At 57.2% G+C, this 25,029-nt stretch overlaps 1 protein-coding gene across 1 annotated transcript; it reads right to left on the bottom strand.

Annotated features, from left to right (window-relative positions):
* Positions 1-1,672: 1,672 nt before the first annotated feature.
* ANO9 (anoctamin 9) lies at positions 1,673-17,402 on the bottom strand. Its single transcript, XM_074885061.1, has 24 exons — positions 17,293-17,402; positions 13,281-13,346; positions 12,939-13,055; positions 12,538-12,674; positions 12,202-12,251; positions 11,593-11,651; positions 11,302-11,384; positions 10,057-10,191; positions 9,856-9,952; positions 9,638-9,698; positions 8,670-8,752; positions 8,124-8,228; positions 7,438-7,602; positions 7,321-7,357; positions 6,692-6,803; positions 6,362-6,419; positions 6,081-6,178; positions 5,716-5,882; positions 5,065-5,217; positions 4,610-4,757; positions 3,824-3,943; positions 3,480-3,573; positions 3,235-3,347; positions 1,673-2,411 (listed from the first exon to the last, which is right to left on the bottom strand). The coding sequence occupies exons 1-24, from the start codon at positions 17,296-17,298 to the stop codon at positions 2,384-2,386; spliced, it is 2,292 nt and encodes a 763-aa protein (XP_074741162.1). The 5' UTR covers positions 17,299-17,402; the 3' UTR covers positions 1,673-2,383.
* Between the last annotated feature and the right edge of the window lie 7,627 nt (positions 17,403-25,029).

The raw sequence follows: 25,029 nt of genomic DNA, 5'->3' as shown, positions 1-25,029 counted from the left end.
AACTGGCTCGGGGAGAGTCACCCGCTGCCTGCGCCGGCCTCGGCCACGGGGCACAGCCCTCACTAATAGCCAATTCTCGATGCATCTAACAGCTTGTAGCTAATTAAATTGAAGCTCCTTAGAGCTGCCCGTGACTCTGTTCCAAGGCTGTGGGTAGAGTATGAAGCCAGGGTTTGATTCCAAGTCCCCGGGATGTGAATATTGAACAGGATGCGGTGCTCCCTTTCACAGGCCTTTAGTCCCAACTAAAGGGGGGCCGGTCTGGTGGGCGCTGGCTCTTCACGGCGAAGCCGGGGCCGAGGACTCTCCCGGTGCACAGCTGCTCTGCCCCGTCCAGCTGAGCATGGTGTGGCCTCGCACAACACACATCGCGCTCGCGGCGCTTCGTTCAGCGAGAGACGGTTTAATTACGGGAAGAAGCGTCACTGCGCAGACTCTGTGCGGCGGTGTGGCTCTAGCTGCGGCAGGGACTTGGGCCAGCCTGGCTTTTAATTACAGAATAGGACAAATCAGCCCTAATGAAGTAGCTGTTCCTGACCTGTGGTGCTCCTGTTGGCTCGTCTGCGTCTCTCTGAGTGCGCGGGGCAGCTGCATCGGGCTGTTACAGGCGCACACGCGCACGTTCACGCGGTGGCACCCCTGCAGCTCCCATGTCTGCTTCGGTTTATCCCCACAGTTCACCTCCAGCACGGGAAGGCGCCTGTTGCCACTTTACAAAGGAGGGAGTGAAAGGGTGGAGCTCAAGGTTAAATGAAAACTGGTTAAAAGTTTCCAGTTCTTATAAAGAAAAAGTTTTGGAATGCTCTAGGGGGTTTGCCCTGGAGTTTACAAGGTCCATAAGGAAGTGGGGAACCAAGCTGCGGTCAGGGGCCCTGCGCTATTGCCTTCCTCATTAGCTGAAATGGGGGAAAATGAGCAGAAAAGCTTTATCCGTGTACATTTGCAAATGCAGCTCCACGAGGCTGCGTGGGCCTGACGTAACACGTGGGGAACCTCACGGTCATCGAAGGGCTGTTTCTGCACTGTTTGAGGGCACATTATCGTTTCTGGGCAGCAATGGATGGAGACTTTGTTCCTTCAGCACAAATAACTCTGCCTTGAGTGGGTGAACGAACCGCTGGAGGCGGAGCGAAGGCAGGAGTCTGGGAACGTGCGTATATTCCCAAAGGCCCGGTGCCGGCTGTGGCACCAGTCATGGGAGAGGTGACCCTGGTGCTCGGCCACAGACAAAGCTCCCCCCACCCCACGGGGAGCAGGGGGCAGCCCCCTGGCGCTGGAGGGTGGAAGGGAAGGGGTGGGGAAGCATCAGGCTGGCGGGGTTGGGGTTTAGGCTTGCAGGTGGTGTTCTGGAGCAAGAGAACACTTCTAGCTCTGTCGCTCGGGATTGTCTGTGGGTGAGTATTTCTGTTACCCCAGCACGTTTCACAGGTGTTTTTTCCACTGAGCGTGACCAAAGCACCAACAACTTTTAAGCATCTCCCCAGCCAGCACCCGCCCTCAGCCCTGGCCCCGGGCTACGCGCAGACGCTTCAGCTCCAGCCTTGTCTGACCACCCACATTAGGAGAAAAAAGGGTTCAGGGGGACAATTTCTTTGGGTGAGGCAGAGGAGGGAGGCAGAGATGGTACCAGTGTGAATTCAGTGACTCAATGGCAGCTGGTGATCTGGCTGCTTGTGTCCGCGCGGGTGTTACGTTTATTTACCATTTTGCTTGTGGTGGTTGAGCCAGGCACAACTGTTGGCTGTGCTTGGGGCAGAGGCTTGACCGAGCAAAACCCAGTCAGGCTACAAACTTCATTTTTGTCAGTGTCCATGGAAACAGCAGATTTGCGGTGCTGGCACCGAGGGGAGGATTGTGCTGGCTGCGGTGAAAGAGGAAGGACTCAAGTTTCTCAGCGGTGCAGGAGCAGGGAGGTCACGGAAGGCAGAGGAGAAAGGGGCCAGAGTACAAAAAAAGAGCTGGAGAGGGAACCTGGGACGAGGTGACTGGCTTTTGCTGTGATGCCGAGTGGCACGTTAGGGCAGTGACTGACGAGGAAGCTGGGTTGTCTCCTGCAGACCAGCATCCGGCAGCGGCTGGATGCTGCGCCCTGGTTTGTCCTGGTGCCAGAGCTCTCCCCCAGCACCTCGGTGCGCTGGGAAGGACCGTCCCCACCTCTGCCACAACCTCCTTCCTCCTTGCGGCCATGCGGGTTGGGAAGCGTCCCGCTCCTGCCACCATCACGTTGTGGCTTCCCACAGCTCAAGTCCACACTCGCTCACAGCCAGGACACGTGGCCCATCTCCGGGGGCCGTGCTGCCGCGGTTCCTCCCACGCCCACAGCACTGCCAGGCGGGGCAGGGGGGCTCGAGTCCATGTTTCTCATTCCCTTGGTGAGCGGCGGCTAGACCTCGGTGGAGTACTCCATCATGCTGGGGGAGAAAGGACAGGGGCGTTGGGGAACTGTCTGAATTGGGAAGTAACAGGGAGGTGCGGAGGAATATTCCGGGTGGGAACGGGGCCTTTTGCCAAAAAGAAATAAAGAGTGACGTGCTGTTTGTGGGCAATCCCTGTGGGTGGGCAACCCCTGCGTCAGCGGGCAGGCAGCGCCCGCTGCACCATGGCAGCATGGGGCTTCCCGCGCCCCGCTCCCTCCGCTCTTGCCTGGGGTTTGGGGTGGCAGCTGGGACAAGGTGGCAGTGAAGAGGGACAGACCGAGCCCTCCTGCGTGCAGGGCTCAGCCTGTGGAGGCCCCAGCTTGTGGCTTTCGGCTACATTGGTTCTGTTTCCAGCTGAAATACTTTATATTTTTTTTAAACAAAGTTTAAATGGAAAATTTGGGCAAAATTTCTCCTTGTTTTAACTTGGAGCTTTTCTTTTTCTGAAGAAAAAGCCAAAGCCAAGCAGACCCTTACTCTGGTGAGTACTAGCATTGAATTGCCTCGGGTGGGACTCGAGTCCCTAAAATCCAGGCACCTGGGCGAGTGAGCGTAGCCACAGCCTGGGGGAGACACGCCCTCATTTGTGGGTAAGGCAGCTCACCTCAAAAAACATTTTCTGCTGTAGGGCCCAGGTAGTAGAGGCTGGGCTGAAAGCCGGGGGAGAAGGACCCTGGGAAGGGGGACGAGGAGCTGCCCCGAGGGCAGGAGCCACGGCCAGGTGGTGGGAGGGGTTCTCCTGGTTGAGGGGCTCGGGGACGGCCGGGCAGGTCTGCTGGAGCACGGCAGCCCCGGCACCCTCAGGGGCATCACCTACCTCAGCTCTTTCCGAAGGTTGTTGTGTTTTCTGTGCAGAAATTGGTTCTTAACTGACTGGGGGACATCGGGGATGTACCAGGCTGCGATCAGCTTGACACACAGAGCCACGTGCTGCGGAAAGCAAAGGCAACCACTGCAGGCAGTGAGTGGCCCCCGGGCCGTTAACGTGGCCCATGTGAGTGGCATGGACCCGGCCCATTTCCCTCTGCCCCTACCACTTGCCCCAGCCTCCCCCCGCCTCACCTCAAAGAGGATGAGGAAGGCGAGCCGGGCTGCGAAGATGTGCCAGAACTGGACCGTGTAGCCGTAGTCATCAGCGTTCCTGTAATCCCGGTACCTGCGGCACAGCCCCATCGGTGCCAGCCCTGCTCCCCTGTGCCGGGCATCATGTCCTGCCTCGGCTCTCTCCGTGGGGTCCCCGGGGAGCCCCAGCAGCTCATCCCACCTCAGCTCCCTCCATGGGGTCCCCGCGGAGCCCTGGCAGCTTCTGCTCTGCCACTTGCCCTGCTGCAGGCTGGGCAGCACGGTGAGGGGCTGGGGGCAGGGGATTGGCGTGCTACTGAGCAACAACCGTGGGCTGCTCTTACCTGCACTCCTTGATCTCGTCCCTGACAAAGTCCGGCAGCATTTCAGACACCTTCGTGTAGGGCTCGAAGTCCCGGATGCGGAAGACAGAGAGGCTGTGGTTGATGTAGCCGGTGGAGCAGCTGCGGGGGGGAAGGATCAGCTTGGCGAAGGGGGGAGTTCCTGGTCCGTGGCCTCACTGTGGGGCTGTGGCACGCCCCAACCGAAAGCTGCAGCTCTTGTGTCTTCTAGGGCACTCAAAGCCTCTGATGGCTACAAAGCCCGTCTGCCTGCAGCTTTTGTTTCTACTGTTTCCCTGGGGTGTGGATTCTCAGGTGACTGGCAGTATGGCTGAGCACAGGCTGTAGCCTCCCGTTTTGGGGAAGCCAGCAGCTCTGTGGGGCTCTCCCTCCCCTCCCCAGCTGCCCATTTTCACAAAGCCGGGGGGAAATGAGCATCTCTGAGACTTCTGTCCAGCTGGACTGAACTCCGCCAGTGAGCTGAGGCTTGGAGGAAAAGGGGGAGGGCAGGAGAGCGCAGTCCTGCAGCTCTCCAACGCTGTGTGGTGCTCTGTCCCCTCAGGGCTCCCAGTTCACCCACCACTGGGATGATGCCAGCGGGAGGCCAGCTGAGCCATCTGGAAAACCCTCCCCTGCTCCCCTTTCCCCCCACCCCACTGTGGGGGACCGCTCGACTGCCTTGAGCTTCTGCCCTGGCAGCCCTGAGGCAGACAGGGACGCTGCAGGCAGGGCCAGTGCAGGCAGGGGCAGTGCAGGCAGAGCTGCGAGCGGCTGCCTGGCAGCACTCACTCCACGCCAGTGGTGTTTTTCATCATGCAGGGGCTGTACGTGTACTTGTAGACCTGCACGGGAATGAAGTCGGACGTGATGGCGATCACCAGCCCGTTCCCGATGACAGCCAGGATGCCGATGGCCTCCAGGACCTGCAGCCAGATTCCTGCAGGAGAGCAGCGGCGCGTGAGCCCCCTCAGCAGCTCCCTGCAGCCCCCAGCTCAAGGCTGGGTTTGCCATGGCCAGAAGAGGCCGAGGAAGGAGGCCTCCGGGCTGCCCCTCAGCCTCTACAAGGTCTGAAATTGCTCCTCCTTCCCCAGCCCCCAGCTCTCCCCGTGCTCCCCGGCCTCAGCAGCAAAGCGATCCCAGTCCCTGGCAAAGGGACGCTTGAGGGCTCCCCCCTGGGGAAGGGGCTGAACACTGGCACTGCTCGCACGGGCAGCATGGAGGGGGCTCCTCGGGCCCCATCTCACCAATGTCGTTGGCCTTCCTGGGCACCATGCGCCGGCGCAGCCGCATCATCTTGATAGCGTCCAGGTGGATCTCAAAGAGGTTGTTGCAGAACGCCAGCAGCGGGGCGAGGGGGAAGGCGGCAACAAAAATGGTGGTGAAGCTGTACTGGATCACTGGGAGGGGGGGAAAACACTGGGTGCTGGTGTGAAGCCACCGCAGAGAGGACGTCCCACCGGGTCCTGACTGCTCTCTGGGTTTGTCCTGCTTTGTGGCTTGTGTCAGAGGGGCTTTGCAGGGGGGAAAGGGGGAGACAGACCTGTCTGGGGGACCCCACAGGATTGCTGGAGAGGGGGATCTGTGGGGTCCGACAGGGTTGGGCCAGACGGGCAGAGGGACCGCCCCGGGGCCGCAGCCGTCGTGGTGACTCTCCTGGGGGGAGAGGGAGGTCCGAGGCAAGGGCCCAAGGCCAGCACCACTGTCTGCTCTCCCTGGGTTTGGGAATGATCTCCTCGGTGTGCCAGAGCTCCCGGAGCAGGGCCGGGCATGGAGCTGGGTCTCGGAGCTCTCCCCTGCCTACATGTGGGCTCCCCAGTACCAGGTGCTCTCCAACCAAGGAGCACCCGCAGCTCTGCACCCCCATCCCTCCTCATGCCGCCCCCTGCCCTACATACCCATCTCCAAGAACTCATCGAACAAGCTGAAGACGTTGACCTCATTGAGTTGGTAGTTGCTCAGCCAATGCCTTTTGCAGGGGTCCTCGGCCTCCTCCTCCTCTCCTAACATCACGCTTCTCTTCTTGGGGCGCTGCTGCTTCTTGCGTAGCTTGTAGCACACCCAGCTGCAAGGGGAGGGGGCGACTCATACGGCGCCTGCGGTGACAGCAGGGCCGAACCCTGCCAGTGGCAACCCTGGGAGCGGAGGAGGAAAGAGGAGGGAATCTTGGCCCAAAGACCAGGGTTACTCTCCAAGAGCTGGGAAGCTGTCCTGAACGCACAGGAGCACCGGAGAGCACCGCACAGGCTGGAGGAAAGCTTACGGGACGAGGTACTCCACGACATTGCTGAGGGTCTGCTTGAGCAGCATAATGGTGGCCATCTGGATGAAGAGGTCGGTGATGCAGCCGCTGGGGTGGCACTGCCAAGGGACAAGAGGGAGGAGTTGTGCCCTGCAAGTGGGGTGGCCTGGCCCGAGGGGCTGTTTGACCACGGCAGGTACCACAGGAGGAAGTTGAGATTCCCAGAGCCGTGCTGGGCCGTAGGAAAAGGAAGTGTAGGAGCTGTGGTGTGGGGTTGGGGATCTCTGCGGTGAGTCCCTCACCTCCTCCAGCCTCCACTTGCCAGCGACGCGCACGTAGTTCCCTGGGTGGCCGTTGATCCTGAGTAGGGAAGCAACAACGGTGATACCCGTTGAGCCCCACTGCTGACCCCCCTTGGGTGAACACCCAGGTACGTCATCCTTGGGGCACCGGTAGAGAGGCAAGGGTCTTCCCCTGCCCACCATGCCCACAGGGAAGAGTCACGGCCCTCCTGAGGTCCTCAATGGGGTCCCTGTGCCTGGTGGGGAGCGTGGAGCGACTGGGTTGTCCCTAGAGCCTGGGGAGAGTCGGCCCAAACCTCGGTTCCCCTTGGGCTCCCAGCCACCACTCACCGTCCCAGGAAAAAGGCAATGTAGATGAGCGAAGAGAAGTTGGTGAAGAACTGGAAGGTGAAGATCTTCACGGTGAAGTTGTTCTCGCGCTGGGAGAAGGTCCGTGGTTTCTCTGGAGAAGGGAGCAAGGCCCAAGGGCTTGGTCACAGAGCAGTGGGACCTTGCCCCGCTCTCCTGCAGACACCACAACAGCTCTTTGAAGGTTGGAAGGGCGTCCTTGACTCTTGCGGAGCCTTCCCTGCCCTTCACCCGAGCCCTTGGATGGAGCTGAGCCCAGCTAGGCAGGGAGGTCCCTCAGAGCCATGAGCTGGGGGAGAAGGGGCCCTTCATCTGGGAGGAAAACCACGTCGTAAGCTCTCCTGCAGCTGTGGTGGCTTCCTGCTCATGCTGGGCCTCAGCCCTACAGCGTGATTGCCCCTCCAAAGCACGATGTGGCCAGGGGACAGCTGACTGGTGGCACGGGGTGAGCCTGTGTGTTGGGGGGCTGCTGGCCTCCCATGGGGACCTGCACAGCGAGAGCTGCCTAGTGGGTGCTCTGTGAGGGTGAAGGGTGGGGAGGGGCCGGGAGGTGGCTGCATTCAAGGGCCAGGGGGATGCTGGGCGCTGTGGGTGCCCCCTGTTTCCCTTACCCAGGTCACAGAGGAAGAGGGCCACGTGCCTGTTGACCTGCAGGATGAAGCGAGAGGGGAGGGTTGATGGTGGAAAAGCAAGAAGACCCGCTGCCCGCCCTGCGTCTCACTCCGCACCTTGGTCATGATGACAATGGTGATGTAGTGCAGCACGGCCCCCGTCATCACTGCCATTGTGTTGGCCTGCTCGCGGAGGAAGTCGAAGTTGCTCTGGGTGAAGAGAGCCGTCACTATCACCCGGTAAATGACGAGCGCGTGGGCGATGCCGATCAGCACGGCGATCTGCGGAGGAGACGGCGGGCTGGGGAGAAGCCATGCGTGGGGGGCACATGCTCCATCCTGCCTGAGGACCACCAGCCCGGCAAACCCCAGAGCTCATCTGGACACGACCCCAGATGCAAGCCAGTGCTCTCCAGCTGAGGGTGGGGGGTTCACGGGGTGGATGTCTCTGAACTACTCGTCTAGACTCACTCCACTGGCCCACAGGGAGGAGCAAGGGCATCAAGGGTTTGCCTCTTCCTACCCTCTGTGTTCCTGCCGTGCTCCTCACTGCCTTCCGCTGCAGGAGCAGGGCCATCAACCCAGATCCCCAGAGCCTGGTCAGCCTCTCCCACCGGCCCAGCGAGCGTAGGGAGGCCCCCGGATCCTTGTGATGGGCATGGACCTGCCTGAACAACCTGGGGCCTGCCTTGACTACAGCAATGGACACTCGAAGGTGCTGTTCTTGCAGCAGAGTAGGGAGGGAAGGAGCAAAGCCTGTGTGCCCTTAAACCAGATCCTGCTGTGGTCACCCTGGCACGTACCATCACCAGGACCAAGAGGAGTATGATGGTGCTGCGGAAGTAGGAGTGCTGGTACTGCCGGGGTTCGTGCTGCAGGTTGTTGATCAGCTCCAGAGCCAGCTCCTCCTTAAAAATAAAAAAAAAAAATTAAAAAAAGAGAAAGAAAGGATCCAGCAGATCTGCACCCAGGCAGTGGAAAGCCCAGTGGTCGTTTTGTCGATGTGAGATGAGCAGTACCAGAAAAGGACAGGAATGAACACCCAACCCAACTCGCAACAGCGTGGCCAATCCTGACCGAGTCCAAGCCCTTGTGCAGTGGAGAGGTGACTAGCACTGCAGAGAAGTGGCTAGCATCTGCTTAACTCTCTGAAGGGCTCCATCTCTCCCAGGACTCTCCCAGGACTGTCAGGTGTTGGCTTTGCTGTTTGTTTAAGTGTCTCCATTAGATGTTTACAGCTACAGAGATCGAGCCGGGCAAGGGGCTCCCTGTGACGTGTGTTTTCTGTGGGTCCAGCTCAGTCCTGCCCCGAGAAGGGAAGCACTAAGCAGGAACAATGACGTTCTCACCTCTTCCTCGTCCCACCTGTACAGGTCCCAGTCCGTGACCACGGTGGCTCTCTGCCTCTTCCACAGCTCCAGGAACACGGTGGCTGTGGGGGGAAGGAGAGCGCTGGGACACTCGGGGATGACTGTGGGGGATTCTGCTGGGGTGGGTTCACACCATCCCCGAGCCCAGTGGGCTCTGGTGCTCGTTCCACAGCAGCTGAGAGATTGAGCAGCAATGCCGGGAGGTTAATGAGGGATCTGATGGTCCCTCCGTCCCGCAGCTGCCCCCATTTACAGGCAGCTGCCAGAAAAGCCTGGCTAGAGAGGCCCTTGGGTGCTTTGCAGGAGGTTGTGGTGGGTGAAGGAGTAAAAGCTTTCAGGCAGGGCAGGTAAGGAGTGTTTGGGGAGCTGAAGGAAATTGCTGGGGTGATTTTGTTCCTTGCCTTGTCTGCAAGGTGAACTGATGGCCCTGGGAGAAGAGGACATAAGGACTAAAAAGACCCTGAATGGTGAAGCTGTGTCACTGTCCCACTTTCCTCCACCTACTCTCCCCCTAAGCCACAGCGGGCTGCTCCCTTGCCCAGGCTGCGTGTGCTTGGCACCAAGACATTGACACAAGAAGAGGAGGCTGAGGGGAGACCTCATCGCCCTCTCCAACTCCCTGAAAGGAGGGTGCAGAGAGGGGGGATGAGTCTCCTGAACCAAGGAACAAGCGACAGGACAAGAGGGAATGGCCTCAAGCTGCGCCAGGGCAGGGTCAGACTGGCTCTTAGGAAGTATTTCTTTGCAGAAGGGGTTGTTGGGCGTTGGAATGGGCTGCCCAGGGCAGGGGTGGAGTCCCCATCCCTGGAGGGGTTGAAGAGTGGGGTTGACCCAGCGCTGAGGGATCTGGTGGAGTTGGGAACAGTCAGGGTGAGGTTCATGGTTGGACTGGATGATCTTCAAGGTCTTTTCCAACCGCGATGATTCTGTGACTCTGTGACACCTACCCCAGATAGCCATGAACATGGCAAAGACAACCGTCCCCTCGTTGTCAATCATGTGAGTGACCTGGAATGGATGAAGGAAGAGTGATGGGGGCAGCGGGATGTGGGAGCTGTGGCACCTTGGGGTCTGGGGAGAGGCGTCAGTGCTCAGCGCTCCTCCTGCTGCCCTCTCCCCCCCGCGACGGGGGGCTGCAGCCTCTCTTGGGAAGGGGCTCGCCTACCTTGGCGTAGGTGCAGGTGTCGGAGAGGAGCCAGAACGGGCACTTCTGGTCGCAGAGTGGGCACATGATGGTGTTATTGGCTTCACAGATCTCCTTGCTAGAGAGAAAGGCATAGAGGGAAGCCAAGGGGAGTAACTGGCTCAAAGCCACACACGTAGCGAAGGCTCGCGAATGGGACTTCGGCATCCCCAGCTGCCTTACCTCACCTGGCTGGAATTAAACACAGTAATCCCAGCCACGAAGACCACCAGCCCGGCCACCGCAGCGAATCCCAGCAGGTAGGTGTACCAGCCCAGCCAGGCAAAGTACAAGGCCACCTTCTCGCCAAAATAGCACCTAGAAGGAAAGGTGAGACATGGTTTGTGGCCAGTGGAAGGGACCACGTTATCAGGGGTCACTAGAAAATGCTCTTCCACCTCAGTGCCTACAGAACAATTCTAGAAACGCTGGGCTTGAGGAAGATGAGGGGGCTGCGAGGTGCAATGTTCCTCAGACCAGAGCAATTTCTCCTTCCGGGCTCAGCTATCTCCCTGCAATGCTTTCGGGTCTCATTCTTACAGCATCAGTATCTTGGATTTTGTGGTGTGGGGAAGAGGGTTGGAGGCACCGGTGAGAAATGATGGGAACTACGAACTAATGGGCCTGCCTCCCCCCCTGTATTCCAGAGGAATTAACTTCCTACCAGCAAAGGTGGTGATGTGCTCCCTGGCCTTTGTTTAAAGCAAACAAAACTCCCAACACTCTCCCCACCCCCCCAGTTTTATACTTGGCCCCTTAATCCTTCTGTGACACAAGTCATGATGCATTGCCCTTAGAAAGGGGGAGTTGTCTGACCTCTTGCACCATGGAGGCATCAAGAGCCCCCAGTGCCGCAATGTGTGAACCGCAATGAACGTTTAAGGAAGGGGAGCACGTCTCCATTTAACATCTCACCTCCCCAACAGAGCCTACTGGCAACTTTATGAAGTAGCACGTTCTTTTTGCCCTCCTTCCCCTGAAATGGAGAGTTCGTTTTCTTCCCCCTCCAGAACAAGAGTTGTGCTCTTCCCCCGGTTTTAATGTGGTTACAGAGCCCCTTGCTGCCTTCACTGCCCCGAGTTCTGCCCCAGGCTGGGTGTGCTGCGCCGCTGCTCTGTTCCCCGCTCACCTTCCCTTTGAACGTGGGAACAACAGGCTGAAAATGAAACGGGCTAATTAAAAACCCTGCGGATGTGGGGGTTGTTCCATACTGCAAAATTAGCAGATGGAGCTCGGTGCCACAGGGATACCCCTTAGGCCAAGAACTCTGCAGGCTTCAGAAGCAGCCTAATGCTTGCAAAAAGAGCCAGGTTCAAACTAATGATTTCAAAGAAAACAGAGGAGCCTGGCAAAGGGCATAAAGCGCTCTGGTTTCAGGCGGGACCTTGTGGTTAGAAGGATCTGCCGTGCCTCTTCTGCCTGTGTTACCTGATCTTCTCAATTGGCTGTTTGCAAAATATAACTCTCCAGCGAGCCCATTTCTCCTTCAGGAATTCCCTCAACTCTTCTTTCTGGAGAGCAGAGAAGTCGGTTGGATACAGGAATATTAGGGTGACCTTAATCCCCAGCCCAGCTCTCAGGCTGCCGTCGGGACGCGCTCACACCCCTCACCCAGAGAGGTCTCGGTGCACTCCCCGTTACCCAAAGGTCTCCCCACCCCATCCTGCTCCTCTGCCTCTCGTGGCTTTTCCTCCCAGGCACCCGTGGGCTTGGCCTCACCTCATGCAAGGGAAACGTTGTCTCAAAGACCTTCTTCTTCACCAGGTCATGCAGCTTCTCTGGTAGCACAGCAGAAGGGGGAGGATTAGTGGAGCTTTGCTCTCGCTACATGTGCTCCCTGTCAGGCAGAATCACCCCAAACCTTTTCTGGAGCCTTTGAGGGGGGCAAAAAAATCCCAAACCACCTGGGAGAGGCTGAGCTGTTCAAAAGGGATCAGCACTAATCCTTGCAGCTGTGCTACTCTGCCCCAGGCTGCGTCACGGCTGGCTCTGGGAGCAAGCCAGGTAGGCAGGTCCTTAGGGGAGCTAGTGAGCCAGCACCCCACTGCCCAGGGACGGGTGAGCTCTTCTGGGGATGCGGGGGAGTGGTGGTGGGCAGCTGAGGCCAGGGGTGTGGGGAGAGGGAGCTGCTGCTTGTTCCTGCAGGCCCAGTCTCCCAGCCTCTGGAGGCAGCAGCAGGTTTACTGGTTGGAGCTGCACCCTGGCTCTTTTCCCCTCTGCATCCTCCTGGGGGGCAGAGGCAGCTGGGGGTGCCCGTGCCCGCCCTGGGGCAGGAGCCTGGCTGCAGATCCAGGTTGAGCATCACCGCCGTGGGCCCCGGGCCCTTACCGAGGTCGGGCGTCATCGTGTTCTGCAGGATGAAGTTCACGATCCGTATCCTGGGCAAGGAGAAACCAGGGTTAATGGCTGCTCTGAGGATACAGACTTGTGTTGGGAAACAGGGGAGGGAAGGGAAGAGGTGTGCACCAAAATCCAGGGAAGGAAGCGGAGAAGAAATGGGGAGCTGGCTGTGGACAGTGGGAAGCTGGCAAATGGGAGGTGGAGGTGGCCTTCTGTGGGAAAAGAAGAGCCTGGCACAGCTCTGAGCTGGGCTGGAAAGTGGATGCTGGGTGGAGAAAGCGGAGTGCAAGGTGCTGGAAGTCAGTAGCCCGGCCCAGCACCCACCTGGTGGTCACTGGTATGTCATGATGGACATCGGGGCTCTGCAGCCGGCTGTCGGGGTTCCTCAGGAGCCACTGGTATTTCCGGAAGATCTGTTTTGGGGCACGGACTCCATAAAATAGCTTCTTGTCCTCAATTTTCTAGTGGGTTGAAGAGAAGGGCTGTTAGAACAACGATGGCAGAGCCAGGGAAGGGGGCAGAGCCGCGGGGGCCAGGGGCTGCGTGAGTCCCAGCGCTGGAGTCTCCCCTGGTTGAGCGAGTGGTTTATTTTCCAGCCCTGATGTGATGATCAGCTCAATGGCTCAGGCCTCTCCCATCCCCTGGGGTGCAAGAGCCCAAACTTCGATCCTGGATACCACAAGGAAGCCAAGTGCCTGCTGCCTTCTCCTCCTACAGCCCCTCACCTTGATGGTGAACCCCTTCTTGCTCAGTTCATCCAGGAACTTCTTCCTCTTGATCTCCTTCTCACTGCCCACTTCGTGGATGTCACTTACCAGGACGAAATCCCACTTCTCTTCATCCTGCCCACAGAAAACACCAGGAATTTAAGGGGGTGGCAAGCTGAGAGCTCTCCCTCTCAGCTCCAGTTTCTCAGAGGTTTGGACAATCATTGTGACTGTGTAGAGGGACCCTGGAAACTGGGAGTGAGCAGAATGGGGATGGGGAAACTGAGGCAGCTGCTGCCTTGACACTGCCCCGCTCCCCTCTCTGAGCTGGGCTGGGAGTGCAGAGAGAGCAAAGCCTACCGGGGGGGTGAATGGGTCCGTGTCTTCGACAGGAAAATCCCTCCAGGGAGTCAACAGAATTTCATCCTGTGGAAGAGAAACCCAGCAAAGGCTTCAGCAGGCTCCCTGGGAGCTCCCAGGCACGGAGCGAACCTCTCCCCGCCAACGCTTGGACGGCACCGCGGTGCCCTGGCCCAGAACCCGCTGGGGCATCAGGATGGAGCGGCCCCGCTGCAAGCGGGGAGTGTGGGTGAGTGATGCTTGGGTGGATAAAACTGCTTTACAAGGTCAGATCGAGACCCACCCGGCCCAACGCTCCGCTCCCTGCAGCCACGATGCCCAGGCAGGAGGGGAGGAGCAGCCCTGTCTGAGACCCTCTCCCCTGCGCTCCTGCTCTCTGGGTTTCCCCAGCCAAACACAGCTTCGTGTGCTGGGCTCGTGGAGGGGCTGGGGCTCTGGGGGGGTGTGCAGCCTCCTCTTGAACTCACCGAGTGTCCAGCATTTATGGCACCTTGGGGTTGCAGAGGAGCCGGATGGGAGGGAAAAACAAAACCCTCCCTCTGTTCTGGACTTTGGTCCTTCTTGTTTCACCTGCTGCCCTGACACTGGTACTGGATGAGTGTCAACACTCAACTCTCCACGCTACAGTGGTTTTTACAATCTTTAATCAACCTTTTCCCCTCTTTAGTTGTTCCTTTCAGATTAGGACACTGTTGGCTTTTTGGCAAGGGTGGGGAAGGTAGGTTTAAATTCCAGTGAAGGGAGAGCGGGGCATGGACTATCGGAGCCTTGCACAACACTGCAGCAAAGCGGGTGAAAAATGAGTTCTTGGAAAGCACCTCGGCTTCCTCAGCCTGTGGCCAGGGGACGGAGGGGGACGGTGAGCTGCTGCCACTTGGCTCCTGCCTGCTCCCACCCGTGTGCTACCGGCTCTGAAGACAGAGGCTGCGTGGGGCGAATGCCGTGCCTTGCCTTCACTCTTTAAGCCTAATTAAGCTCAGACAGCCAAGTGGTGCGGTGCTGGTGCTGTGGGAAGGAAATCAAGCAGCGCTGCAGCAGCAGCTGTCCTCTGCCCAGTGCCGTGTCCTGGCCCAGGGTGCCCCGCCGCCGAAGGACACTGCAGCGAGCACCCTTGGGTGGCCTGGACCCGGTGGGCACGTCGGCTTCTAAACCACTTTGTCCCTGTCCTCTCGCCCGGCTTCCTGAGTGTGAGCTCAGCCTGGGTTTGCAGCCACGGTCCCCTCCTAGGCAGAGGGGATTGGTCCATCCAGTCCTTTAACAGATTGATTGGCAAGAGCATGCCAGGCTTCGGATCCCAGGTTCAAAATCACGCAGTGATTTTGATAAAGACACGCTCTGCGGGCCGTGCTGTGACAAGGGCAGGATTACATCTTAAACCCAGCATTTTTTGTTTTGTTTTGGGTTTTTTTTGCAGTTCTCTGATGTGACTCACGGTGCAGCCCCACAAACAGTTACACCGCTGCTCCCAAGGGCACGGTGACGCGGCACACAGGCGGGAAGGAGCTGCCAGGGGATGGGGATATCGTCAGTCGGTGTTGCCACCAAAGACGTCGGGTCCTGAAAGAGCGGCCAGCCAGACCAGTTCATCCAGCTGCAATCTGGGGAGCAGCATGGTGGTGGCGCAACCGTGCCCTGATGTAAGATCTAGATCCCAAACTTCCATGGAAGAATGAGGTCGTGGGAGCAGGAGGGATGAGGAAAGGGCTGAGACGCTCTGCCATCTCCTCCCTCACATGGAGCGAGGGCCCAGGCTTCACCTGGAGCAAAGGATCCATGAGGAGACTGACCAGCAGACAGCCAAAGAGAGACGGTTTGAGAAGAGGGATATTCTCCCCTCCCCGAGGTGCTGTTGCCATGAGAACCAGAACTTCTCCCTGCTAAAAGCTAGCCCAAATTAGGTCAAGACGTAGAGCGAGGGTTACAGTGCTGTCATCTGCTCTGCCAAAGCTCTACACAGGCTTTGGGGATGGAGAAGTGGGTTTTGGCTTGGGTGGGTCTCCCCAGGGGTCTCCCGCAGCTCTCCCTGCGCCCAGCCCACGGCCCCTCTCTGGACTCTCAGATCCCGCTGAGGCTCCGATGCCAGCACGGATCGACGCTGGCACCTCCTCAGCCACCAGGCTGGCGTGGTGGGAACCGTACCCCCAGATCCCCGAGGGTGCTCCCAGCCCCTGCCTGTGCCTGTGGGGAGAGCCCCGGGGCTGAGCCTGCAGAGCTCCAGCACAGCATCCTTCCTCCACCAGCACTCCCAGTCAAAACACTGCGGCTCACCCAGACCCGACGCAGCCAGACCCTGTCCCTGCTTCTCCATGTTCCTGAAACAGCAAGTGCTGATTTTAATCCCAGGAGGGACCGGCTGCTTTCTAATTTTGCAGTCAAGTCCTAAGACTCGGTGGGGATGCTCCTCAGGCCGCTCTCTAGGCAATAATGATGTCGTGGTAGCGGGGTCCGGCTTTTCTCTGCGTTCCCATAGCAACGTGATTTACCACCAGTACCTGCTCTGCAGGCACCGGGTAGGGCTGAGAAACAGGGAGGAATTTGTGGATTATTTGCAGATTAGCACAGGCAATTCCCAGTACCCACCTCTGGAGAGGTAACGGATAAAAAATTGTATTCAGCAGAGGCAGGGGATTTGCCAGCCCATGGTGACAGACGAGCAGCGTTTCAGCAGGTTTGGTTCGTGCCGGTGGCTGCCAGCGGCCTCGCAAGGCGAAGGCGGCTCTGAGCCTTGGCTACCCGGACCGTTGGGCGGGAGCCCAGCCCACTCTTGGAGCCAGATGTGGCTTGTACGCAGGGACGGCTGCAGAGGGCAGGGACTTTAGATCACTACTCCTCCCACACCTACTTTTTTTCATCCAGGGGACCAGCGACACTGTCTGTAGCTGCTCTGCGCTGGCAGCACAAGGCAGTCGATCAGCCCTGCGTGCCAGTGAGGCCACCTTGGCTCTGAAACGGCTCTATAAACCCTGGACTCTAATCCCTGCTCTCAAGGACGGTGCCTGTTTCGGTCTTCCTGCCCTGTGGCTGGAGCAGGGTTGGAGAGAAGCTTGCAAAGGTGTAGGAGAAGTAACCGGCAGGACGAAAGCAGGAATGTCAATGCTAAAAGGGTTTGTGTACCCTAAAGCGTGTCTGGTTTCTCTCCAGCTGTGCCGGTGGGTCCTTGTCCCTGGGTAACCCGCTGCCCTGCGCGGGCCACTGGGTCCTTCAGAGAATGGTGACAGCACCCTCGGGCTGGGGGTGCAGTCACCTGCATCAGTAACTCAGTCGAAGGACCCGAATAGGATCAAGCATCCTTGTTTTCCTTTCTAATTGTGGACTGGGGAGGGTTTGGGTGGTTCCTATCACTCACGCTGAGATGATCAAATTACTTTTATCTTGGGGATTTTTCTTACGAACATGTCCCTTAGAGCACTTCCACCTTACTTAAGAGTTTGCTAAGAAATGGGACAATCTTTAAGTGAACAGGCAGACGGTACACCTGGATATTCAGTACCCGCCCCGATGTTAGAGTGTTTGCCTGGCTTTTTGACTAAAAGAAAACTGCATCTTTTCTTTCAAGCTAGAGAAACAAAACTTCACAGCTCCCCCTCTCCCCTTGCTTTATTTCAAGTGCTCCCGAAACCTCCGGGGCTGTCACCTCCGCTGCTATTCACAGTGCCTTTTCCTGGGCCTATATAAGGTAAAGAGCTGGTCTCAGTCCAAACCATCCTCCTCTGATCCATGCTCCGGCACCTCTGAACTCTGGTAGCAGAACCCAGGGCCGCGTGTGACCCCACTGCCCCTCGGGCTGGTGCGTGGGCTCAGCGCTGCCCCGGCGCGCACTCACGGGAGGCGTGAGATTGCCAGCTGGACTGAGGAACAGCAGTTCTGTCCTGCTTTTTGAGTCCCTTAAAGGCTGACAGCACAGAGCAGTAGAGATCGGAGCTTAGTGTGGCCCTCGTTTCCCAGCTACAGGTGTCTCAGAGGTGCTGAAAAACAACCTCTCGGAACCAGCTGAGCGGTTTCTGTTTCCTACCTGCATGGTGACGTGCAGAGCCTTTCTCTTTCCCGCTCTCTGCTTCGGCTCCCCCGGGCAGATCCCAGAGCTGTCTGCCGGCAGGCAGGGAAGCTGAGGCTGCAGGCGGAACGAGCCGCGAGGCTCCTGGGGTTTCTCGCAGAGTGTGGGTTTCCTTCCCCAGCTTCTTCGCCTGAGGTCTCATGTGAACCCAGCAGCGACTTGACTTCCGTGTGGGGCTCCCGCCTGCCTTGGGAGGGAGCTGCCTCTGCCTGGCAGTGGGCAGATATCGCGGAGGAGGCAAGAAAGCTGCCCTTCACCCTCGCCTGAAGGAGTGGCAAGCCCAGTACCGCCCCGCAGAGCAGGCAGGTACCCGTGCTGAGCTCCGCTTGCCCAGTCCAGTGCTCTGCCACCCCCGTTCCTCCTCTGCCCCTCTCGGTGCCCAGCTGCTTGCTGCGTCCTGCAAACATCCCCAGAGAGGTGTCACAAAGGGGCCAAAAAGAGGAAGGATGTGAACATTACCAAAGAGGCGTCACAAATGGGCCAAAAAGAGGAAGGAGGTATTAGCAGAAGCCCTAGAAAGCATAAACTCTTTCTTAAGAGGTGGGAAAAAACCCATTAAACCAAAAAAGAGAAAATAAAGCTGAGCTGTGCCTGACCTGCCTGAACCTCAGGGTGAAGTCTGGGCTGCGCGGAGGAGACTGCGGGTGAGAGGTCGGGGGTGGGAGCAGCACCGGCCATGAGAGCGGGTGGGATGGAGCCAGGGGTGAGTTTGTTAACAGCCAGGATGAGGGAAGGAGGCAAGGCATGAGCTTCCAGCTAAGTGAGAAGGCTGCTCCATGGTTTCTCCACTGGAATGCAGCCCTCTTCCTCCCTGCCTTGGACAGCCGCCTGGTTTGCTCTCCACCACTTTGGTTTCCCTATGTGGCCTTCGGAAACCCTTCTGTGAACCTCAGAGAAAATCTGTCTGCCTGGAAGGACTGAAGAGAGATGGAGAAATCCTTTCTTCATGCCTCGCTGGCTGGCAAAAACAGCACTGGAAGTCATGTGGGGTTTTTTCCCATGTGTAATGGTGCTGTTGCATGAGAGCGTCAGGGTTTGGCACCAGCGATGATGGGAACATCTGTAAGTATTTTATTGTCCATAAGAGCAAGTATGCCCTCCCTCCTGGTGGGAGAGGAGAGCATCAAAGTGTGCTCGGAATGTTCCTCCAGACCGCAGAGCCCTCCTGCCTCCCTGCTCCTTAAAATCTTGTCACTTCTAAGTAGCTGTGATTTACTAGAGTACGATTGCTTCAGCCTCTGCTTTCCTGACGGTGTTTGCGTCGGGCTGCTGGGCTGCGGCCCCGCTGGCAATTGTAACCAAATCACTGAGCGCTGGTTTTGTTCATAAAGGCTTTATCCATCTGGAGCTATGGCTTGGAGCAGGGTATAACTCTCTTTTTACAGAAAGAGTGAGTGAAAAGGTTGTATTGTGTAAGCTCTCCTTATATCTGTTTTCTGGGGGGTTTTGTTGCTTTAGTCTCCAAGGTAAGGCGAGCTGCCTTTCCTGGGTATAGCAGAAGGGCCAATAACTGCTCTGGATTGCCCTGTGCTCTCCGACACCGTTGCTGAGGGTTGCTCTAAACTAAAGCAAGTCCTGGGGGGTAACGTGGCTGCATCCCGGCAGGAAAGGCAGCCAACACTTCCAGAGCGTTGTTCCCAGTCAAGCCAACATCACTCTGAGGTTTCGCCAAGTGCCATGAACAGACTCTGAATCAGACTGTGAATTTTAAAAAAGAGGGAAAAAAAGAAAAGAAAAAAAATAGTTGCCTTCCAAATTTCCTGCTGTGTGTGAAATCAGGAGCAGAGCAGGGGAAGGAGCGGGCAGACCTTTAGCCTCCCCGGGGCAATCTGCAGGGCTGGCCAGGGGGATAAACTCTCTTTATCACCAGCAGCTGCCCGCGGGTGGGGAGAGCGTGCATGTGTTCACCTGCAGAGAGAGTGGAGCCACGTAAGATAGGATCGAGGGTGCTTCCCACACCTCCTGCCAGAAGAGCGAAGGCCTTTGCAACGTGAGCACTGCTGGGTTAAACGGAAACGGGGTTATGTGTAGGTGGGACAGCCCTGTCGCTCCACCTGCACCTCTGTTTCTTCCTCCTGCAAACTTCCGAGTAGGAGTGGGAGGACTTTGCTCTCCAGCCAGGCTGGCTCATCAAATGTGGGCAACCAGTAGCAACCCCAAAAACTCCCAGGGGGAAGGTGAGTCTGGGCCCGCAGCCTGGCTTTGTCCAAGGTATCCGACCCCCGCAGCATCGCTCATGGCACTTGGAGGAGACTGTGCTTTTCCTTCTCCTGTTTAGGAGGAATTTGGCTTTCCCTAGGCAAGATTTAGTGCCTTCTGCAGCGAGGCAGGTGGCCACACTGATGGTGTTCCTCTTTCAGTACCTTCCTTCCCAGACACCCCTCCTGCGATGCACCATCTCAGCATTTATGGCTCCTGGGGGACTGGTGGTGAGGACGGCAGCGTGGAAAAACTAAAATCAGGGAGGGAGAGGATGTACCTTCCTCTCTATTGGTGAGAAATCTGCTTAAGACACGAAGTGGTGTGGAGCTGTGGTTCATACGTGTGCCAAGGTATTGCAACCACACAAACCCTTTGTAAGCAGCTGGAATTATTTCAGATATTATCACCCTCCGCTGTTTATTGCTGCTGGGGCCGCTCACGTGTCCCCGTCCTAATCCACTGGGGCATCGCGTCAGCCCAACAGGCTCCAGCCGCCCTGGGCAGCGGTTGGGCCTGCGCTGGGCGAGCTGCCGTCGAAGCTCTCCAGGAGCCCTCCCTTGACTGGTAATCCCGGAAGGGGGGTGATTCCCACCCGAGAAGTGGGAGCAAACCGCTGAAGGCTTTCATGGATGAAACCGCTTCAGCTGGACGGAGGATGCCTGTCTGCACCCCTCCTGACAGCGATGCCTTCTGATGGGGAGCTTCTCTTCCAGTGCCCTAAGGCCATCCTGTGTGCAAACATCCCTAATTCACGATGGTGCTAAAATATTTATTTGCTCTTTTCAGTTCCCAGGGTCATGGATTTTTTTTTTTTTTTTCAGGAGAAGAGTTTAAAGGGTATTGCCTTCCTCTGTATCTAGCTAGAAGGACATGAAAGAAAAAAGATCCTTCAGAAGAGGTTGTTTAGATGTTTTTCAGCACCAAACTGCAACTTTCTGGTTAGCGGGGCTGCGTTTCCCTGAACCACCTTTATGTCACTCACGACCTGATTTGAAGCAGCAGTGCTTCATCCTGCCCAGGTATGTTGTTGCTCCAACAAAGACCGGAGCTGGCTGCTGAGCTTCATCTGAGAGCCCAGCACTAGAGACACCCTCAGCTACTACAGGAAATCGCAATTCAGTTTGTATAACAAGCGGCACAAAATGGGTGGGGAAACTAAAAAAAAGAAAAGAATTTAGGACTTTTTCTTTCTGTCTTCATTTTGACAACATCAGTCAAAAGCAGACAGAAGTGTCTGGGAAAAACTTCTAAATGAAATGGGCTGGAGAAAATGAATGTAAGGCTCAAATCCTACCTGCTGTTGGAAGAGAGGGAAGGCAAGCTCCAAACAGAGGCCAGCGATGCCGAACCAGTGTATGAAGTCTGACAAATACTGGTTGAACCTGTTAGGCTTTGGGATTGATTGTAGTGTCTATGTTTCTCAGCAGCCAGTAAAAATCCTATCAGAAAACAGCACTAATGAGCAAGCTGGTCAGAAACCGAGAGCCTGGTGAGAAGAGTATGTTGGGTCTGAACACTCAAGCTGCCGCCATCCAGCACCACCAACTGTGTTCAGCAGGAATGGTTCTGGTTGGGAAAATTTTCGCTTTCTTGGCCAAAAGTTGTTTTGAAATTGGAGACTAAGGCAGGCAGAGGAGCAGCCAGCGTGCTGCAGGGAGGTTCACCCACAGCTGGCTCTGGAGGGGATGGCGCGGTGACGTCGCCTTCCTCTGGCTCTGCCATGTGGTGCTGCTCCGGGTCAAAGCACCGGGAGGCTTCGCTCCGCCTGGGAGCCATGGCAGCCCCGTCACGCCACCTGAAGGGGCCCCAGAGGTCTCCAGCCTCCTGCTTGGGGTGGGGGGATTGGCCAGCATTTGCTCATCATGGCTCTGCCTAGCTGCACTGTGAAAGCCTCCGCTGACAGACATTCCTCCCCCTTCCTTGGGGGACCTCTTGCAGCAACGCTCTGCCAGGAAAAGCATCTCCTAAAGTCCAAACTGTGCTTTCCACCTCCAGTTTCTGGCCTCTGCTGCAAAGTCTGCTGTGGCTGTACTTTTTTGGCCTCTTGTGCTGCTACTTCTGGCTGTGTCCGGCCAGGGAGCATCTCTGAAAAGCTGAGCGCTGTGATGCCCAGTGCCATCGTACGGCTGCCTGCATCCTCGGGTAAAACCGGGGCATTTACACCCAAACCCTGTTAGATCCCGCTGTATCCCTGGAGCTACAGTTGCTGCATCACAGCAGAGGATGTGGTTTGGAATGAAGCCCTGCTTGTAATTAAAAAGTCTGGGTGATTAAGGGAGTAAATCTCCTTTCCAGGCACAGGGAACAGCTTTTTGTGCTGCCACCTGCTAGTGCGGGGGGCTCCGAGGTGCTGGGGACTGCTCCCATGTACCCCCACTGCTCAGCTTGCTGAAGACACTTCGCTGGACTCCCCTCGTGACCTCAGTCCCAAGGTATCAGCATTTCCCTCCCTTGGGGAATTCCGACCCATCCCGCAGGCCCAAAGCAGCAGCGATGGGCCCGTGTCAGCAGACATGGGGAGAGGAGAAGCCGCGAGTCTCCGGGAGGCCTGGGCCTGACCCAGCGCTCGCCGTGACTGCAGAAAGCCGAATCTTCAGCTGCCCTGTGAGTACTGTGTGGTTTTTCTTCGATGTTTTGCACATGTCATGGCTATAGGGCGAGGGGAAAGGGGCACCCGAAAGAGTTTGTTCACATTTCCTTTGTGAGATTGTTACCCGAAAAGAGGATTCATGCCCGGCGTTCAATAGCCCAATCTTGACACACTCAGGATGGATATTGTTTCAGGTCTGGGTGCTCGGGGGACTTTTCCACAAATCAAGCACCTCAACAGTAGGTTTTCATGCTCCTTTTATACATAAAAATCAGGGGTTAGTACTTTCCAAACATGCCTATTAGATACTGATTGGTTAGTGATGAACGTACACCGATAATACGGCTTACATAATGGTGCTACTCCTACACACGCTCAGGGGAAGGGTCTTAACCTGGGCAGGGGGCTTTTTGACCTGGGGGTGTGTTTTTTAGTGTTATAATGAAGGCAGTTCACTGTCAGGATACTCCAAAGTTAGTTTCATTGCCAAGTTAATTAATCAATTAGTCCCTTTGCCAGGTTGTCAAATAACTCATCCTCAACACAATCCCAGACATTCTCTTGATGGTCCAGGATGTTCTGTTTATTTTTGAGGGTCTGGAGATCAAAGTCTGTTCTTTATGAATTTCTGATCATTAATCAAGGTCATCTTGATTAAATTCTCAAAAAGTCTCCCTCGACCAAGCTTCAAAACCTTGTCATTGTCCCCATACATGGGTACCTATAGCTACCAGCACAGTTATTACCCATGGCTACTGGCGAAGGCCACGTGCGCTGTACCGAGATGTGGAGGATGCTCCCTGCTGGGACAGAAACTGCCTGACCTCAGCCTTTGCTTTTGCAAGGGGAGGTGGCATCTCCTGGGATGAGCTGAGTGCCTCCAGGTCTCATAAAACACAGTGGGGCAGTCAGGAGAGAGTGTTTCAGGTTGGTAGGGGATGGTGCAGCAGCCAGAAGTGTCCTTATATATCTGCAGAACTGTGGTTTTGTTGGGTTTTTTTTCCTCAAAGGGCAGGAGTATTCCACCTTCTCGGGGAATCTTTGGTTAAATACTTCTTGTGGAATTTTTGGTTAAATCCTTCTCGCTCAGAGCTGGCAATTACACAGCTGAAGCTGTCTTTACTAATTGAGAGAGAAAACAAGCAGAAGGGTGGCTCTGCCAACACAGCAAAGCTCCTTTCATATACAAATGGTTCAGAGCTGGTGGTTTGGGGCAACCGCTGAACCCCGGGCTCCCTGCGGCTGACCCGGCTGGCTGCTGCCATCATGTGGCCACTTCATTTATTTGCAGTCACGTAAAAGTTTCCTCTCGTTTCTCCCTGGGTTTGGCTGCTCTGCTGCCGCGGGGCTTCCCCTTCCCTCCCTGCAGCATCTCCCGGTGCTGCCGGCGCTGGCAGGAGGGCCCCAGCACCTTGCCAGAAAGAAAAGTGTCCCTGCCTGCGGGCCGGGAGCGCCGTGGGGATTTGTTCTGCTTGAAGGGCCTGGCCTGGTGTGGATTTCAGAAGAATAACTTGGGAAGTTCTGCTGCAGGAAGAGATCCCCCGAGCGGGGCTAAGGAATTGTAAGGATACAGCAGGCGTGAGGGCCCAGGAGCACCCACACCCTGCACCGGCGCGTGTCCCGCAGGACACACCTCAGTGTGCGCCCCAAGACGCGAGCAGGTGGCTCCAGCCCCGGCCAGACCCTCCACGTGGGAACAAAACCCTCTGCCAGCACAACACACTCGTGTTCTCGCAGACGCCAAAGTTTGGTGTTTCATCGCACAAGGAAGGGGAGTAACGGGGCTGGGACTAACTTGAAAGCCACGCTACAGTCAGGCAAAGAGCACCTGGCCCTGAAGAGTTCAAGCGAGTGCGTATAAAATTAAGCTATTTTCTTTAATTACAGTTCTTTGGTTACTTTTGCTAAAAGAGACAGAATTTTAGCATCCAATATTGCTACAATACAGCTAGTTTTCAAATGGCAGGTTTACGTACTCATAGCATAACGCTGTCCAGTCGCAGCTGAAAAGACAGTTTTCTTTCTTCATTTTTTCCCCCTTCTTCATATTTTTTTGGAAAGAGGAAACACCATACTCGTCTTTTTTTTTTTTTCCTCAGACTAAGCAAATACCTGCCAGCTCCAACAAAGACATTTCCAGGTTTCACATCTCGAGGCACACGCACCAAACATCGCATGGGAGCTCCTGACAGCAGGGCTGGGGCTGCTCCCTCCCGGGCTGTGGCGAAACAGGCGCCTCAACTGTCAGCGTAAATTCCTGGTGCGCTTTCACCCAGCCGTGCTTCCCTCCTCCCACCCTGCAGCGTTATGGAAACCCCATCCTGCCGCGCAGGGACTGCTGAAGTTTTTCGGCTGTGCTGGTGTTGAGCGGAACGGGTCTGGAAGCGTGTTGTGTCTCGAAGTCAGCGCCCCGGCCTGGGCCGCGGGCACCGGCCGTGCTGTGGGTCCTCCCCCTCGGGCCGGGGCCTGCACCTCAGCCTCGGCTCTTACCCGAGGCAGCCACGGCAGGCGCGGGGGGAGAGCCTGGAGCCGGGCGAGGCCGGGGGAGGACACGGCTCCGGCACGGAGGGGCCCAGACCGCGGCGGGAGGCGGCCGCGTCTGCTCAGTGAGGGAGCTGTGACCGGCGGCGGCGGGGCTCCCGCCAGCGGGAGGCAACAGGAGGGCGGCGAGGGTCCCTCCGTGAGGGAGCGGAGGCGGAGGGGCTCCGTCCCGTGAGAGAAAGGCGGCGGCGGCAGCGGGAAGCGGCCGGTTGCGTTGCCACAGCAACGGGAGACGCCCCGCTCGGACCCCTCCCGCCCTTCCCTCGGGAGCGCTCTGCGCCTGCGCGGCCGCTCCGCGCCGACGTGGGGTCGCGTCGGGGACGTGCCCCGCCCCGCCCCGCCTCACCCCCCCTCCCCTTCAC

Source organism: Strix uralensis, chromosome 15 (genome assembly GCF_047716275.1).
Source record: "Strix uralensis isolate ZFMK-TIS-50842 chromosome 15, bStrUra1, whole genome shotgun sequence".
Lineage (NCBI taxonomy): Eukaryota > Metazoa > Chordata > Aves > Strigiformes > Strigidae > Strix > Strix uralensis.
Note: the sequence above shows the minus strand (reverse complement) of the source record. Positions and strands in the feature narration are given on the sequence as shown.

Bases quoted from the DNA above. Each gene is read 5' to 3' on its own strand.
- ANO9 (XM_074885061.1), bottom strand. The intron at 6,804-7,320 runs GTAAGGGAAACA...TCCCTTCTCCAG, and splicing joins CCTCTTCCTCTGTGACCTGG to AGAAACCACGGACCTTCTCC. The intron at 2,412-3,234 runs GTAGGTGATGCC...TTTCTCCCCCAG, and splicing joins AACCTTCGGAAAGAGCTGAG to CATGATGGAGTACTCCACCG.